This window comes from Etheostoma cragini, chromosome 12, assembly GCF_013103735.1.
Source record: "Etheostoma cragini isolate CJK2018 chromosome 12, CSU_Ecrag_1.0, whole genome shotgun sequence".
In the NCBI taxonomy this organism is placed as follows: Eukaryota; Metazoa; Chordata; class Actinopteri; order Perciformes; family Percidae; genus Etheostoma; species Etheostoma cragini.
In genome coordinates this window covers 22,696,670-22,711,088 of record NC_048418.1, presented here as the reverse complement: position 1 = coordinate 22,711,088, position 14,419 = coordinate 22,696,670, and the positions used below count along the sequence as shown (strand labels likewise).

Sequence of the window (14,419 nt, the reverse complement as noted above, 5' to 3'; positions counted from 1 at the left end):
GAAAATAGTATTTGTGTGGAGGTTAACCGCTAAAATTTAAACCAAATGTACGCTGAACTACCAACAAAGACTCTAACTCAACCCTTACTGTAGCACAGGAGTGTCAAACTCAACTTCGCTAAGAGCCACACTGGAAAATAAGAATCACATCAAGGGCCAGACATGTAGAGTTTATTGACATGCTTTTATGGACTGTTTTTAATATAGCGCTTTTCTAGTCTTAACTACTACTCAAAGAGCTTTCACTCAGTACAGGAACCATTCACACACTACGGCCGAGGCTGCCGTACAAGGTGCTCATCAGATAAACACTCACACACATTTACACTCCAACATGGGACTGCAGGGCCAGGGATTGAACCACCAACCTTGAGCCACAACCAGCCCAATAAATTACCAAAAATGTTAAATAATTCCATGACATGCATCGACACAAGCCAAAAAAGTCCCTCAGACATAGTACAAAAGCACCTAAAAACGTAGACAAAAGGGACAAAAACATTGAGATAAATGACAATAACATTAAAAAAAAATGACAAAAAGTAAGTGTATTGGGAACCTAAATTGATACGCGGCCTGGACCAAAATCTGCAAGGGGCCGGAGTTTGACACACGTGCTGTAGCTACTCCACAATAGATGCTATTATGGATTCTGTGTACTGGATGGGCTTCCCTGTGGTGAAGCAATAGGGAGTGTTGAGCCTTCATTAAAAGCTGACCTTTGTGATCTCTGTAATGCCTTGCATTAGAAGTAAAAAGATCAATCTTTCATTTTAAGGCCTGGTCGCACTAGAAAGTGGCACTGCAAAGTTAATCTACAAGTCTTTCCACAAGAAAGGGGAATTGACTTTACCCAAACAATCAAATCCACTGATGGCAATTCCACTTAAATGAATTTTTCCTGAAATTTTCCTGTTTAATATTCTGGTGCTGGGCCTTTAAATGGGGTGGAATTAATTAAAAATAAAAGCCAATCTTCTTAGTCAGTCCCTTGGATATCATACCTATTCAGTCAAGCAGTTTCTGAGACGTTGGATAACTGTCTATTTTGGGATTTTGGTAATATCACCACAAAAAAAAAAAAACATTCCCAAACTTCATTACAAAGCAATTTAGCTGTTTGTAATAATGTGAAATGGACTATATAATCAAAGTAGGGTTGTGGGGGTTACCACATTACCACAGTCATTTTTTTCAATTTTTTTTGCTTTTTGCTCGCGGAAGTTTGAAAGACAAAACTCTGCTCAGGGTACCGCGCAGTGTGTGCCAAGTTGATGCTTTCTCTGCAGAGTACAGACTGATTTGCTCTCGCGAGTCACGTGACCTAATCGCCGCCTTTGCGATCAGGAAATCGCGTTTTAACGTATCGTGGTATTATTGCAAATGCGAGTAATCGTTCAGCCCTACTGTGAAAGACAGCAGAACACAGTAAAGACTCTCACATTGAGCTAAAATGGAAACACTGTGCTAAGGGTTTAGCTGTCGGGTGCTAACGCCATTCACTTTACCGGCGGTACTGACAACAGATAAAGCACCGTGTCTTTGCTATCTCTCATTAGCTACTCTTTGTTACCGCTCGCTCTCCTTGCGCGACCGCACGGGCACTGACGTCACTCACTTAATGCCATTATGGCTCGCACTTCCGCTACTGCCGTGAGATGGTTGTTGTATTCCGCACTACCGCAGGAATTTCTTGCTTTTCAACCGCAGTATGAACAAAAATCAATAGCACCCTAGCACTAAATCACAGCCCCAAAATTGAGGATGACACACCAGTGGCTTTTGAAAGATGACTAGCCATAAAAGTAGAAACAAAGAGGGCCCTAGTGTCAGGTTCAGAGATAAGAGCTGACAAGAGGCTGGGCAAGAGCTGCTCTCCAGACGCACTCATTACAGCCTGTACGAGAGGAGCTTATCAGAAGGAGGTGGATGAGCTCAAGGACAGGGAACGAGGCCTGGCAGCCTGAAACTCACCGATCTCTACTCACTGCATTTAAACTGCTGCTTTGGGTTTATGTTCCAACTAGCATTGCACCATATGAGGAAACTTTCTATTTGCCTTTACTTATTTTTTTAAAGATTAGTTTTGGGCTTTTCCGCCTTTAATGGACAGGACAGCTGGGTTTAAAAGGGGAGAGAGAGGGGGGAAGACATGCAGGAAATCATCATAGGTTGGACTTGAACCCTAGACTTCTTAGTTGAAGCGTAAGCCTCCAACTATATGTACGCATTCTCTACCCACGGATCCACCCAAGCCACATAGTTGTGTAGTTGACTGATTTCCTTTGCGATAATAGAGGAAATTATCACAGTTTCATTGAAAAATATTAAAATAAAAAACAATTAAAATGATTATAATGAGAATTTTTGGGAATGATTTTTTTCTTTTGTCTGTAGAATAGGATAAGCAGGCCGGGACATTTCTGCAGCACCACATATTTTAACAAATATTATGCAACCCCTGCAACTTTGATATTGCACTAGTTTATATTGCGATATCGATAAAATTGTGAATAATTGTGCAGCCCTAGTTCAGTCAGCCGCAAATGAAAAGACACGAGAGCAGAGGTGAAGGAGGGGCGAGGTTTGCATTCTTTTAAGGAAGTCCTGACTCACATCTGAGCTGTCGGCATGCTGCCAGGACAGAGGAGAAACAAACATGCATCGGACTGAAACTGGGACACGTTGACATCACCACTTCTGACTCACGTGAGTGCATCCACATGATCAAACAACTATCAGTCACTTCAAGAACAATACACTCATTCATATGTCCAGAGGAAAATACTGCATGAGGTGGATCATTACTTTCCGATTCAAACTGCATTACACCAGGGTCTTAAAAAATGAAAACCATAACTTTTTGTTTTGTTTCAAGGTTGTAATACTGACATTACTTTATTAACACCTAGAAACATAACTTAAGAGTTTGTTGCCGCATAAAGCATCAGCACTGTTGCTGTGTTTTTTTGAAGTCTTCATGCAGATGACACTGCCATGTCCTGAGGCCTGTGCTACGAATCAGGATCAACATGACCTGGATTTATCTCAGTTACCCGGCTTCACCTGACCTACCAACCGCGGTCCTGCATAAGCCGTGTCACGACGGTGGTTAACAACTAGGCCTGCACGATTCAGAGAAAAATATGAATCACAACTTTTTTGATGAATTGATATCACGATTCTCTGCCACGATTTTTTTGGGACAATGACAAAACAGAACAAATTGGCAGAACCAAACAGAGATTTTTTTATTGGCACCTATAGCACATTGCTCATCACCACAAGCCTGTAGACATAGAGGCTTCAATGAAGAGAAGGAAAAGCCTCGCAGCGCTTTAAAACTTAATCTATACAGTCTGTTTAAAACTCACAGAAGAAAGTATTAGCGTTTGTGATGCAGTTGGCTCGTAAAATTAGGTGAGAATCAAAGTCATTAAAAAAGCTAATTCATTTCTTTTATTAATTTATTTAAAACTTAAATTGTGATTTTATAACGATTAATTTTGCAGGCCCATTAACAACTAGTTCAATCAACCCGAGGTTTCCCAATTCAGCAACGCACGCTTTCTCTTAAAAGAGGCGAATAGAGAAAGGAGATGACAGTGCTTAGGACATTTATCAGCATTTTTGCAAAAGTTTCACAAACCCCTGCAGTACTCCAAAGTACCCCTTAGGGGTACATGTACCCCCATTTGAGAAACATTCTCTTAGAGGATTAAGTCTGAAGCTTGGCAGTTAATTTTAAATGCATAATGCACTTTTGTCTTATTCATTTAAGGTTTACTTACTAGGTGTTTGTGTATACAGTTCTACATTTGAATTTTAAAGATGAAGAAAACAAGTGTATAATTAGTGGTGTTTGTTTGATTTGTTTACATACAGTTCTTAATGACTTAGCTTGAATGCTTGGATTCGTAGAACTTAAAATTGCACTAGTGAAATGGTCCTGACAAGCTGTTTACATGCTGACCCCTTGTTCCTTTGATGTTAAAAGTTGCACTTTTGATATGGTTTAGACTATATTTTGTAATATAATACCCACTGTTACACCTTTTAAAACTATTCAGCTTGTGTAGGCCTATCAGTGCTTTCTGAACATATTGAACAATCAATCACACCAATCCCAAACAACCAGAGCCGCATAGTAGGCGACGCTTTTACATCGGTTGATCTCTAATCTCAAACATAACCTGCTCCCGACCTGGTTTGATGTTAAGCATTAGTTACCACGGTGATTTAACCCGGTAACTTGTGTTAGTTATCCACTGCTGTGGTACACAAAACCCTGGGTTGAACCTGAAGTTACCTCGTTAACGCCAAATCTTGCTTCGCAGTACAGGCCTTAGATATCCGATTTGAACAGCCAAAATATAAATTACTAAAAATATATATATATTAAATTGAAACGTATCTGAGAAAGAAAGGTTAAAAAAGTAAAGAAACAGGAAAGCATTGTGACCAAAAGGCAGAGATTTTGTATCTGTGGTATTTGCACTAGCAGATCAAAATCACATAGAGTGTTTACGTTCAGACAAAGCTGGACTGGCTGTCTAGATTACCAGAACAAGCTGGAGTACTTTGACCTTTCCCTCCTGCCATTTAAATGGCACACACAGCGGCCGAGGGAAGGAAGGAACTCCATTGTGGACTGTGCTGCTTTTCAGAGAATGTACGGACTTTGAAATTGTATATGCTCACTTGTAGATAACCTTTAACAACACACACACATACATACTGAGTCAGTGGCTACGTCACTGTGTGATGCATCGCTCTGGAATCACTTCTTCTGAAAGCTGACAGAGTGTGACCAAAACTATTTGTTACACAAAAACTAACTTATAATAATAATAATGTATACTGTTTGTTGATCCCCAGTGGGAAAATTACAATTTACACTGTTTTTTTTAGAAATTACTACACACAGGCCTCAAAAACACACGCACGGGTGCACGGAGAGATGTCTGAGTGAGTGGGCTGCCAGTGGACCAGCGCTCTGAGTGGTTGGGGGGGGGTACGGTGCCTTGCTCAAGAGCATAACATTGGTGTTCAACATTTTAGTGTTCAGGTCAAAGTTCCACAAACTGTAAAAGCACTTTAACTCAACTTACACTACAATCCCCTCCTTTCTATACAGAAAAAAGAGGTCTACAGCCAGTGGCAACACCACACAGACACAGTTTCTATTTTCTCTCTGGCTTTTGTTCAGCCGCAGACAGCTGTTTTTTTCCTCTTTAGACTACTTTCCCCTCTCTGAGCACCTTGAAAGTACCCAAGTTAACCAAGAAACTCCCCAGTCCTCTTCTACCACCTCACATGTATATAAGCATTCCACAGCACAAACAATTCTTTTAAATGTGTGTGACTGTACCTGGAGATGTTCAGTGGAGCTGCCGCTCAGTTCGTCTCCTGACTCAGAGTCGTTGGTGGGTCTCTCCTCACCTGCAGAGTCACAATGGTGGGTGCCGTCCAGGTCCAGCGGGGCACGGACCATGTCCGGGGATCGCGCTCGGGTGCGGGGCAGAGTGCTTCCTTTTTGAGGAGGCTGGGGGGCTCCGCTGGGGACGAGGATGACAGGACGAGGCCGGGTGGGGTCGGTGGGACTGCCAGGGCGCCGGTGGTGGGTACTGTTCCTGCGCTGACTGGGGGGGCTGAAGTGGCCAGACGAGGCCGTGTGTGCCGAGGGGGAGCGCCGATAGCTGGACTCGTGTCTGTGAAGGTTCTCGGTGGAGCGGTTGTGGAGTCCCAGCTCCAGGCTGCCTGGCTTTACCCAGAGTGCCCCCCCACTTTGTGGTGCAGTGTTGCCAGCGGCAGCGGGAGGATGTGCGATATGTTTGGGAGGGGGCATAAGGGCCTTGCGAACTTCGCGGACGTACTGCGCAGGTACGTAGAAAGCCTTAGTCCCTTCTTCCTTCTTCACCTGCCACCAGTCCTCGTTGGTCTTCTTGACCAGCATGTAGCATTCCCCCTGGTGGATGGTGATGAAGCGGTCCTTGGCCTTGTATTCATAGTCGTACTCCACCTCGATGTAGACCTCACCCGGGGCGATAGGCAGCTCCGCCATGATGTCTCGACTGTCCCCCAGACCGCTCACCGCAAGAGGAAGATGTTGATTAGCATGGCTTCCTGAGCAGAGGCAAAAGGAAACCAACAAAGGACTTAAAGTAAGTATTTGATACATTTCCATTTAAATGCATTTCTATTTTTCATTTTATGTTTTACAGTCATAATATAGTTAATACCTGGGCTTTAAAAAGCTGTGTATTGGGCCTAACAGATATTTAGCATATAACGTCAATGTCCATGAGGACATTTGTTATATGCCATTCTTTCTCTTCCCCCATTTCCCCAATAATAACTAAATAAAATTCTTACTATTCAGGGACTGCCCTTTCATAACAGGGCTTGGGTGCAGCACCCAGAGTCAATGTTTGCATTACAACTAACTAAATGACTTTGCTTAGATCTAACGATTGTTGGTATTCCCCAGTGGACGTCTTTGGCAAGTTTTGTCCTTAAGCTTTTTGACCGTTATTTATTTTGTTTTTTATTTTTATCGGCTCTAGCTTTTTCAAAATAATTTACACAGATATGGTCTAAAATGATGTGAAATGGCATTTTTTTTCTTCTTCTTGAGGGACAACCTTGAAACCCCCTGCCAAATACATGCACCAAAGTCTTACACAAACCTAGGGAAAACACTGCTATTATGTTGGTTTCCTCACTCATTTCCTGTCAGTATTTGCGTAAATGTCATGCTAACCGAGAGAAGAGTATCCAGTTCTGTGTACAATTTTATAACTGGCTTTTCAAAAACAGATATACATAAAGTCTACTTTCCATTTATCAGACATATTTTACTCAAATACATTAGGGATTACAAACTTTAGCACATACAGTTGTGTGTTTTACATTCATAGCAGCAGGGACAGTAGACTGGAACAAGTACGTGGGTATCAGCAGCAATAATGGACATCGACAGTCAAGGAATATAGTGTCTCCCAGGGAAACTAAAACCTTAGGAAAAAGGCTCGTCTCCAATGACAAAAAAAGTTAAATAACTCTCTTGAAATTCATCACCTTAAGTCTTGTTAAGACATTTAGGAAGATGCCTCTTCTTTTTCTGTCTTCTTCTGACAACACACACAACAAAGACACAAACAACACATGTTTTTCAAAGCCTTTTACTCCACTAATCTATCGGGAGAGCTTTAATTCTCTTGAAAGGCTTCGGAGCAGCACATTATGCTGGACATGAGGAGGGGAGACAGTAATGTGACTCACATGGTCTTCCTCCACGGCTGTGTGTGTGTTTCTCTGTGTCCAACTCTGTCTTCCACCCTCTCTGCTCCTCTGTCTCAGCAACTAAGGCATGTCGCTGCTGAGCCCAGAGATTAGTCCATGCATCTTGCTGAAGTCTCTCTCTCTCTCTCTCTCTCTCTCGCTCTCTCTCTGTGAGTATCCAGCACACCTTGAGCAAGCTGACCTCTGAAGTGCTTTTTTGTTCTTCTAAGTTATTTTTAAAATATGCATAACTCAACTAGACAGACCAGAAGCAGGCGCGTCATATCCGGGGTAAACTTTAAGGGCAAACCTAAAAGTATTAATAATCTGAAATGGAAAATAAAGACAAAAACAGAGCACAAAGCTAGGACATTGAGTAAGTTTACATTCACACCAATATTCCACTATTATTCCGACTGCAATAATATTCTGAATTTGATACAGGTCACGTAAACAGCATCTTCCGGTTGGATATTGTGAATAAGGCCTTTTTATGAAAATGGCATTTTCCAATTAAGACACGTGGGATATACTGGAATTATTCAGGTTTTGGAGACATTCTTTGGACATGTATACAGCGCTTTCAGAATATGCAGCTCAATCGCTTCTCCCTCCCTCAAGGCCTTTAACCCCAACCGCTCCAGGTGGAGCTCCTCAGTGGCCAGCAGATCAGAACTGTGTGACTGTGACAGGTCGTTGCAAATGAGAATTTGTTCTCAAATCAACTTACCTGAAGAAATAAAGGTTGCAATTTTTATTTTATTTTTAATATGGCCAGTATAGTTATATATAGAATTACTTTGCAGTCCTTTTCTGATCGAGTGTTAGGAGTCTGGTTAAGTGTGTAAATCTATATGGTGCTATGTGTTATCTGTATGTTGCTATGTGTACTAATTGTGGAAATAGATATCCCTCTGCGGCAATTAAGCAAAATGTCCATATTCTACAGACAAAGTGACACGAGCTACACCCCGTTGTAGCCGCTTGAGAACCGAGAACAATGTTTCACAGCCAGCAGAAGTGGGTTAGGCAGTTGTGCATTGGTTTGATAAAAGATCTGTGATGAGCCAGACAGCGCCAGGATTACTGCTGATACAGTGAGCACATCACATCATCATGGCTTACCGCGCTGGTTCAGGATAACTGAGGGAAATCTTGCCAAATGTATTGGCGGCTACATTAGCCAAATTAAACAAAACACTGCGTTTAATGCCAATTCACAGCTCAAAGCTACAACACACAGCGGACTAGTGAAGCATTAGACTGGGTGATGGGTGTATCATGGCAATAACTGGCAGCCTTCCTCATGAACCCGTGACCTGCTAATTCAGCTGGCTGGAAGAGGACTAGGCTCCTTCTAGTTCCATCTGATCCTTGTGTTGAAAACATGTCAACAGAGGCTGGGATACTTTAGCTGCTTTTTATGGGATAGAAACAGCCTTACCTGGAAAGCACTTAATAAATAAGAACAATCAGGTATCAACCACAAGGATCAGGTTTAGTTAAAAATTGAAATCTTATAAATCAGGATTTCTTTGGCAGCGGTTTTTAAAATCAATTCCCTGCCCTAGAATTAATATTTTTTTAACCAATGATTCACCTAAGTATTTTCTGTTTATGCAGCTTGACGACGACGACATCATATCTGTTTCCAGCTAAACAGACTGGAAGCTGAAAATTCTGAACTTCCATGTTACGTTCTTCTTTACAAATTAAATAAACATTAGACTGACTGACTCACTGACTGACTGACTGACTAACTGACATGTGATGTGCATTCTTCTTAGAACACAACTCATTTCAGAAATGTCTCATGATATAGTGTCTGTAGAAGTGTATTATTCAACTTTTGTTTTAGTTACAGAAGGAAAAGAAAATGGCAATACTCAATACTATTGCATTGCAATGAATGAAAATCCCAATACAAATCCATTCGGCCGCCATGTGTCGCAAAAGAATCAAATTGGGACAAAAGCATATTGTCCCAGCTCCAATTAGCAGTATTTACCCGTAGTAAGTGAGCAGCAGTACTTTTTGAGGTTTTGCATTCAGCGTTCACTTATATCACCCAGAATAGGTGTGAGATTTTATCCGCACTGAATACTCCATTACACAATCACATAAAAGCTTTGTGGTTTGCTTAGAGTCAGTTTGGTCAATCCTGCGGCATCCTGTGCTTTTCCAGTTCTGGGAATAATAACGCAAAGCAACCAATAGGCCAGACTTTCCCTAGCTGCTAAGTCTCGCATTGCCAAACCTTCCTCCAAAGCTCTGCAAAGGAGGGTCTGGCTAGTCCACACAGCATTCCTTGATGGGAGAAAAACGTGGTGTGGTTTATTGGCATTTCTTTAAACCAATCACAATCGTCTTGGGTGGCGCCTCAGCAAAATAGCCTCAGGAAGGAACTTGTTTTGGTGGAACATGAGTATGTTTTAGTTGTGAGACAGAAAACTCAGATTGGACAGATAGTCTAGCTAGCTGTCTGGATTTACCCTGCAGAGATCTGAGGAGCAGTTAATCATAGTCCTCAGAAATCCCCCGTAGGTTAGAACGCCAACACAAAGACAGAGGATGGGGACGGACATCTGGCCGAAAAGAAGGGACATCCGGCGGCACCGGAAAACAATTCCGGAAGTGGAACGTTGTGCATATAGACTACTACCTGCTTTACAGCAAATATTCTTCACATGCTCTGTTCCAGAAGTACTACTTGTCCCTAAAGTGGCTGAGAAATGTTGGGCCTTCACTGCAGCAGATGGACAAAGTTAATATCCTTCCTTCTTTGCACAACATGTCACCTGTTCTTCTCACTCAATTACTACTCATCATTATATCCTGCCAAAATTTTTAGGTAAATTACAAACCAGTCTGACAGCTGTAGATTCAGGATAGTTCAAACTTACTATCTAAAACAACCAACGACATTACAGATTGTTAAACCTTTGGTATGACAAGTTCCCACAACATTACAGCTTATGTGTAAACAAAAATGCAACAGTACAAAACGGACACTGCTCTTATTCTTTGTATCGACAGGTATTTAGAAGTGCCTGTAGAATGTTGTCTCTTTCACTTATCCCTGCCTAGATTAAGCTTAGGCATCAGCGCTGTTATTTAATGGACAGCACAAATCTTCTCTGAGTCCAATCAGCAACATCAGAGGAAGCACCTTAACTTGATGTGACGGTAATAAGATTTGCAGCGCGATGTGGGGTGGATGGGTGGGTCCCAAGAATAAAACCATCCAGAGCTACAAAACATTAGGGCTCGGATGATATGCTCCTGTCCTGATTCGATTCTTTGGCAATACATGGGTGGCGATTTAATTTGTGTTGCAATTTTTATTCATTGCGATTGGATAGTGTTGAGTATTGGGATTTTCTTTTCCTCCTTTAACAAAATTACGCTTCTAGAGACAATATATCATGAGACATTTCTAAAAACAAATGTCAGTCACTCAGTCTGACGTTCATTTAATTTGTAAAGAACAAAATAATGGAATTTCTGCATTTTCTGCTTGCGGTCTGTTTTGCTGGAAACAGATATGATGTAGTCGTTGTCGAAGGTACCGTGAAAACAGTCATAGGTAGGGAGGGGACTCAATTTTAAATATTGCCACCAAAAATATCCAGATAAACACGATTAAAAAAATAAAATTCCCCCACACCTACAACAAATAATGGTAGCCCGCAGCTGAAGAGTCTTAAGTCATCAGAAGGTTGACGAAGAACATTGTGTGAGACTATCTGAACTGTTATGTGGTAAAAGAAATTCAGCAGTTGTCAGCAAATGTACGAAACAAATTGCAAAATCCCAAACTCACCCCCTCTCAAGCCTCAGCCATGCAGGTACACAGGTGTATAAAAAGACTGGTTATTGTCAATCTAGTGTCGGGCAATATACCGGTCTATACCACATACTGGTATTAATTTCACGTAGGGCTATCAAACAATTATTTTTTAAACTATTAATCTAGCAATCATTTTTTCAAATTGACTAATCCAACAATTAATTTTTCGATTAATCCAACAATCACGGTATAAAATTGCGAGAAAAAAATTTGGACCGTGCAAAAAAGCAGGCCTGCTCAGTGCTCTCGGGGAACAATTGTAAAGATTTAAAAAGAATTTGTTTACAGCATTTACTCTCTTACTGGGAGGTTTTGGGACCGATTGGAGGGGATTTTCTATGGAAAAACATGGTTGTGCAGGAGAATAGGTAAGATAGTTCTGCAATAAATTATATATTCATATTTGCTCCTTGTTGTTATGGGTGCCCATATATGTACAGGCCAAAAGTTTGAACAAACCTTCTCATTCAATGCGTTTTCTTTATTTTCATGACTATTTACATTATAGATTATCACTGTAGGCATTAGAACTATGAATGAACACATGTGGGATTATGTACTTAACAAAAAAATTTGAAATAACTGAAAACGTGTTTTATATTCTAGTTTCTTCAAAGTAGCCCCCCTTTGCTTTTTTGATAGTGCTGCCAACCGTTGGTGTTCTCTCAATGAGTTTCATGAGGTAGTCACCTGAAATGGTTTTCACCTCGCAGGTGGGCCTTGTCAGGGTTAATTAGGGGAATTTCTTGCCTTATTAAATGGATTTAGGACCATCAGCTGTGATGTGCATAAGTCAGGTTGATACACAGCCGACAGCCATTTGGACAACTGTTAGAATTCATATTATGGCAAGAACCAATCAGCTAAGTAAAGGGAAACGAGATAATTTAAGAAATGAAGGTTGGTCGGTACGAAAATTGCTAAAACGTTAAATGTGTCCCCAAGTGCAGTCGCAAGAACAATCAAGCAATACAACGAAACTGGCTCACATGAGGACCGCCTAAGGAAAAAAAGACCAAGAGTCACCTCTGCTGCTGAGGATAAATTCATCCGAGTCACCTGCCTCAGAAATCGCAAGTTAACAGTAGCTCAGATTAGAGACTAGATGAATACCACACAGAGTTGTGAGGCCTTCATGGTCAAATAGCAGCTAGGAAACCACTGCTAAGGAGAGGCAACAAGCAGAAGAGATTTATTGGGGCAAAGAAACACAGGGAATGGACATTAGACCAGTGGAAATCTGGGCTTTGGTCTGATGAGTCCAAGTTTGAGATCTTTGTTTCCAATTCCCGTGTCTTTGCTTGACGGAGAAAAGATGACCAGATGGATTCTACATGCCTGGTTCCCACCATGAAGCATGGAGGAGGTGTGACGGTGTGGGGGTAATTTGCTGGTGACACTGTTGGGGATTTATTCAAAACTGAAGGCATACCGAACCAGCATGGCTACCACAGCATCCTGCGGCGACATGCAACATTCCATCCGGTTTGAGGTAAGTTGGACCATCATTTATTTTTCAACAGGACAATGACCCCAAACACACCTCCAGGCTGTGTAAGGGCTATTTGACCAAGAAAGAGTGATGGAGTGCTGCGCCTCCACAATCACCGGACCTGAACCCAATCGAGATGGTTTGGGGTGAGCTGGACCGCAGAGTGAAGACAAAAGGGCCACCAAGTGCTGAGCATCTCTGGGAACTCCTTCAAGACTGTTGGGAAACCATTTCAGGTGACTACCTCTTGAAGCTCATCAAGAGAATGCCAAGTGTGCTAAGCAGTAATCAGAGCAAAGGGCGGGTACATTGAAGAAACTAGAATAGAAGACATGTTTTCAGTTATTTCACACTTTTTTGTTAGGTACATAACTACCCATGTGTTCATGCATAGTTTTGATATCTTCAGTGATAATCTACAATGTAAATAGTCACATGGCCGCGGGAACTAGGGGTGCGGAGGGTGCTGCAGCACCCCCTAGCCAAAGAACAAACAACTACAACCATAATTAAAAAAACAAAACAAAAACATTTATTGTTCATAAATTGATTATTAATAAAAACCTAATCCCTTTTATTAGAAATTAAATGTAAGACATTTTACAATTTGGTGAGTAAAAGGTAAACTGCCGATTTTGCCAAGAGCGAGGCGCGCTGCCTCTGACGCTGATGAGTGAAGAGAATTTGGGGAACTTACCCGGCGGGTCAACAGTACAGACGTTAGCTAGCTATGGCACAAAAGCACATTTTGGATTTCTTTAGAAATCAACCACAGGCTAAAAAGCCTAAAAGATCAGAGGCAGAAAACTCAGCAATTGTAACCGAAAGAAGTAGCAGCAGCCCCTCATCCCCACACTCCCAGAGCGAGCTGCTAGAACCAGACCACCAAGCAGCTAATGTTGTTAGCCGAGCTAGCAGCACAAAGGCAACCACAGAGGGAACTTTAACAACGTCAACTCCGTGCCGCAGCCTCGGGGTCACACTTTTCCTGGTAGACGTTTTGAAGATGAGGATATTTTGTGTTATAACTGAAGCACAAGGTAACAATGCTGTTTTTTTATTATGCTGCCGCCGTGCAGTAAATTGGCATCGAATGTTCAGTAACAGTTCAACTGAAAGTTTTTAAGAATCATTGGAGATAATTGTGTTTTTTACACGAGTGTAAAGCCGTCTTATTGGAAAACCAGAAAGAGGTCGCACCTATATTTAATTATCCTATCGTATTATTATAAAAGGATTCGGCCCTGTTAAGAACGGTTGATACATACCGCCTAATAAATTTGCTATTGCCATGCTACAAAAACTTAAGGCTTTATTTCTCTATTTCATAGTTTGTGTCAGGACAAGGCTTGCCCCAATTTTATTTGATTTAATATAACTCAGGGATGTGTTTAGTGGCTCTGTTTTTTAACTTGTAGTAGGCCTATTCTGTGCCATTGTCTCCGCCGTGTGCCTAAATCCTGCGTTACCCGGTCCTGTCTTGTATTATATGGACTTTATACTTGTTTTTTTGCTTGTGGAAAGTGTAGCCTACATGTGCTCCAGTTTGATTATCAAAGCCTTAGTGCTGTTTTGACACCACAAAGTGCCTTGTTTTATTAAAGAGATATTTTGTCTTCATCTTGACTGTAAGGGGAAGATAGAAATTGATGTGGTTGAATAGCGATTACGTTCTATTATATTATTTTCTGGTGTTCCCGGGTCAGTAGTCTATAGCAGGCTAATTATTGTCTTGGATAGGCTATTTATAATGAATTGAATCTCTATACAGTTCAATAAATTGTGATGGATGC

General features: G+C 41.4%; 1 protein-coding gene across 13 annotated transcripts in view; it reads right to left on the bottom strand.

Annotated features, from left to right (window-relative positions):
- LOC117954139 (rho GTPase-activating protein 12-like) overlaps window positions 1-14,419 on the bottom strand; it is a 71,254-nt gene that overhangs the window by 53,180 nt on the left and 3,655 nt on the right. For all 13 annotated transcript variants that reach the window (XM_034887677.1, XM_034887675.1, XM_034887682.1 and 10 more), the window contains exon 2: window positions 5,372-6,126. In XM_034887677.1, coding sequence (XP_034743568.1) covers window positions 5,372-6,064 — 693 coding nt within the window. In that variant the 5' untranslated portion in view covers window positions 6,065-6,126. The remainder of the gene's footprint in view (window positions 1-5,371; window positions 6,127-14,419) is intronic.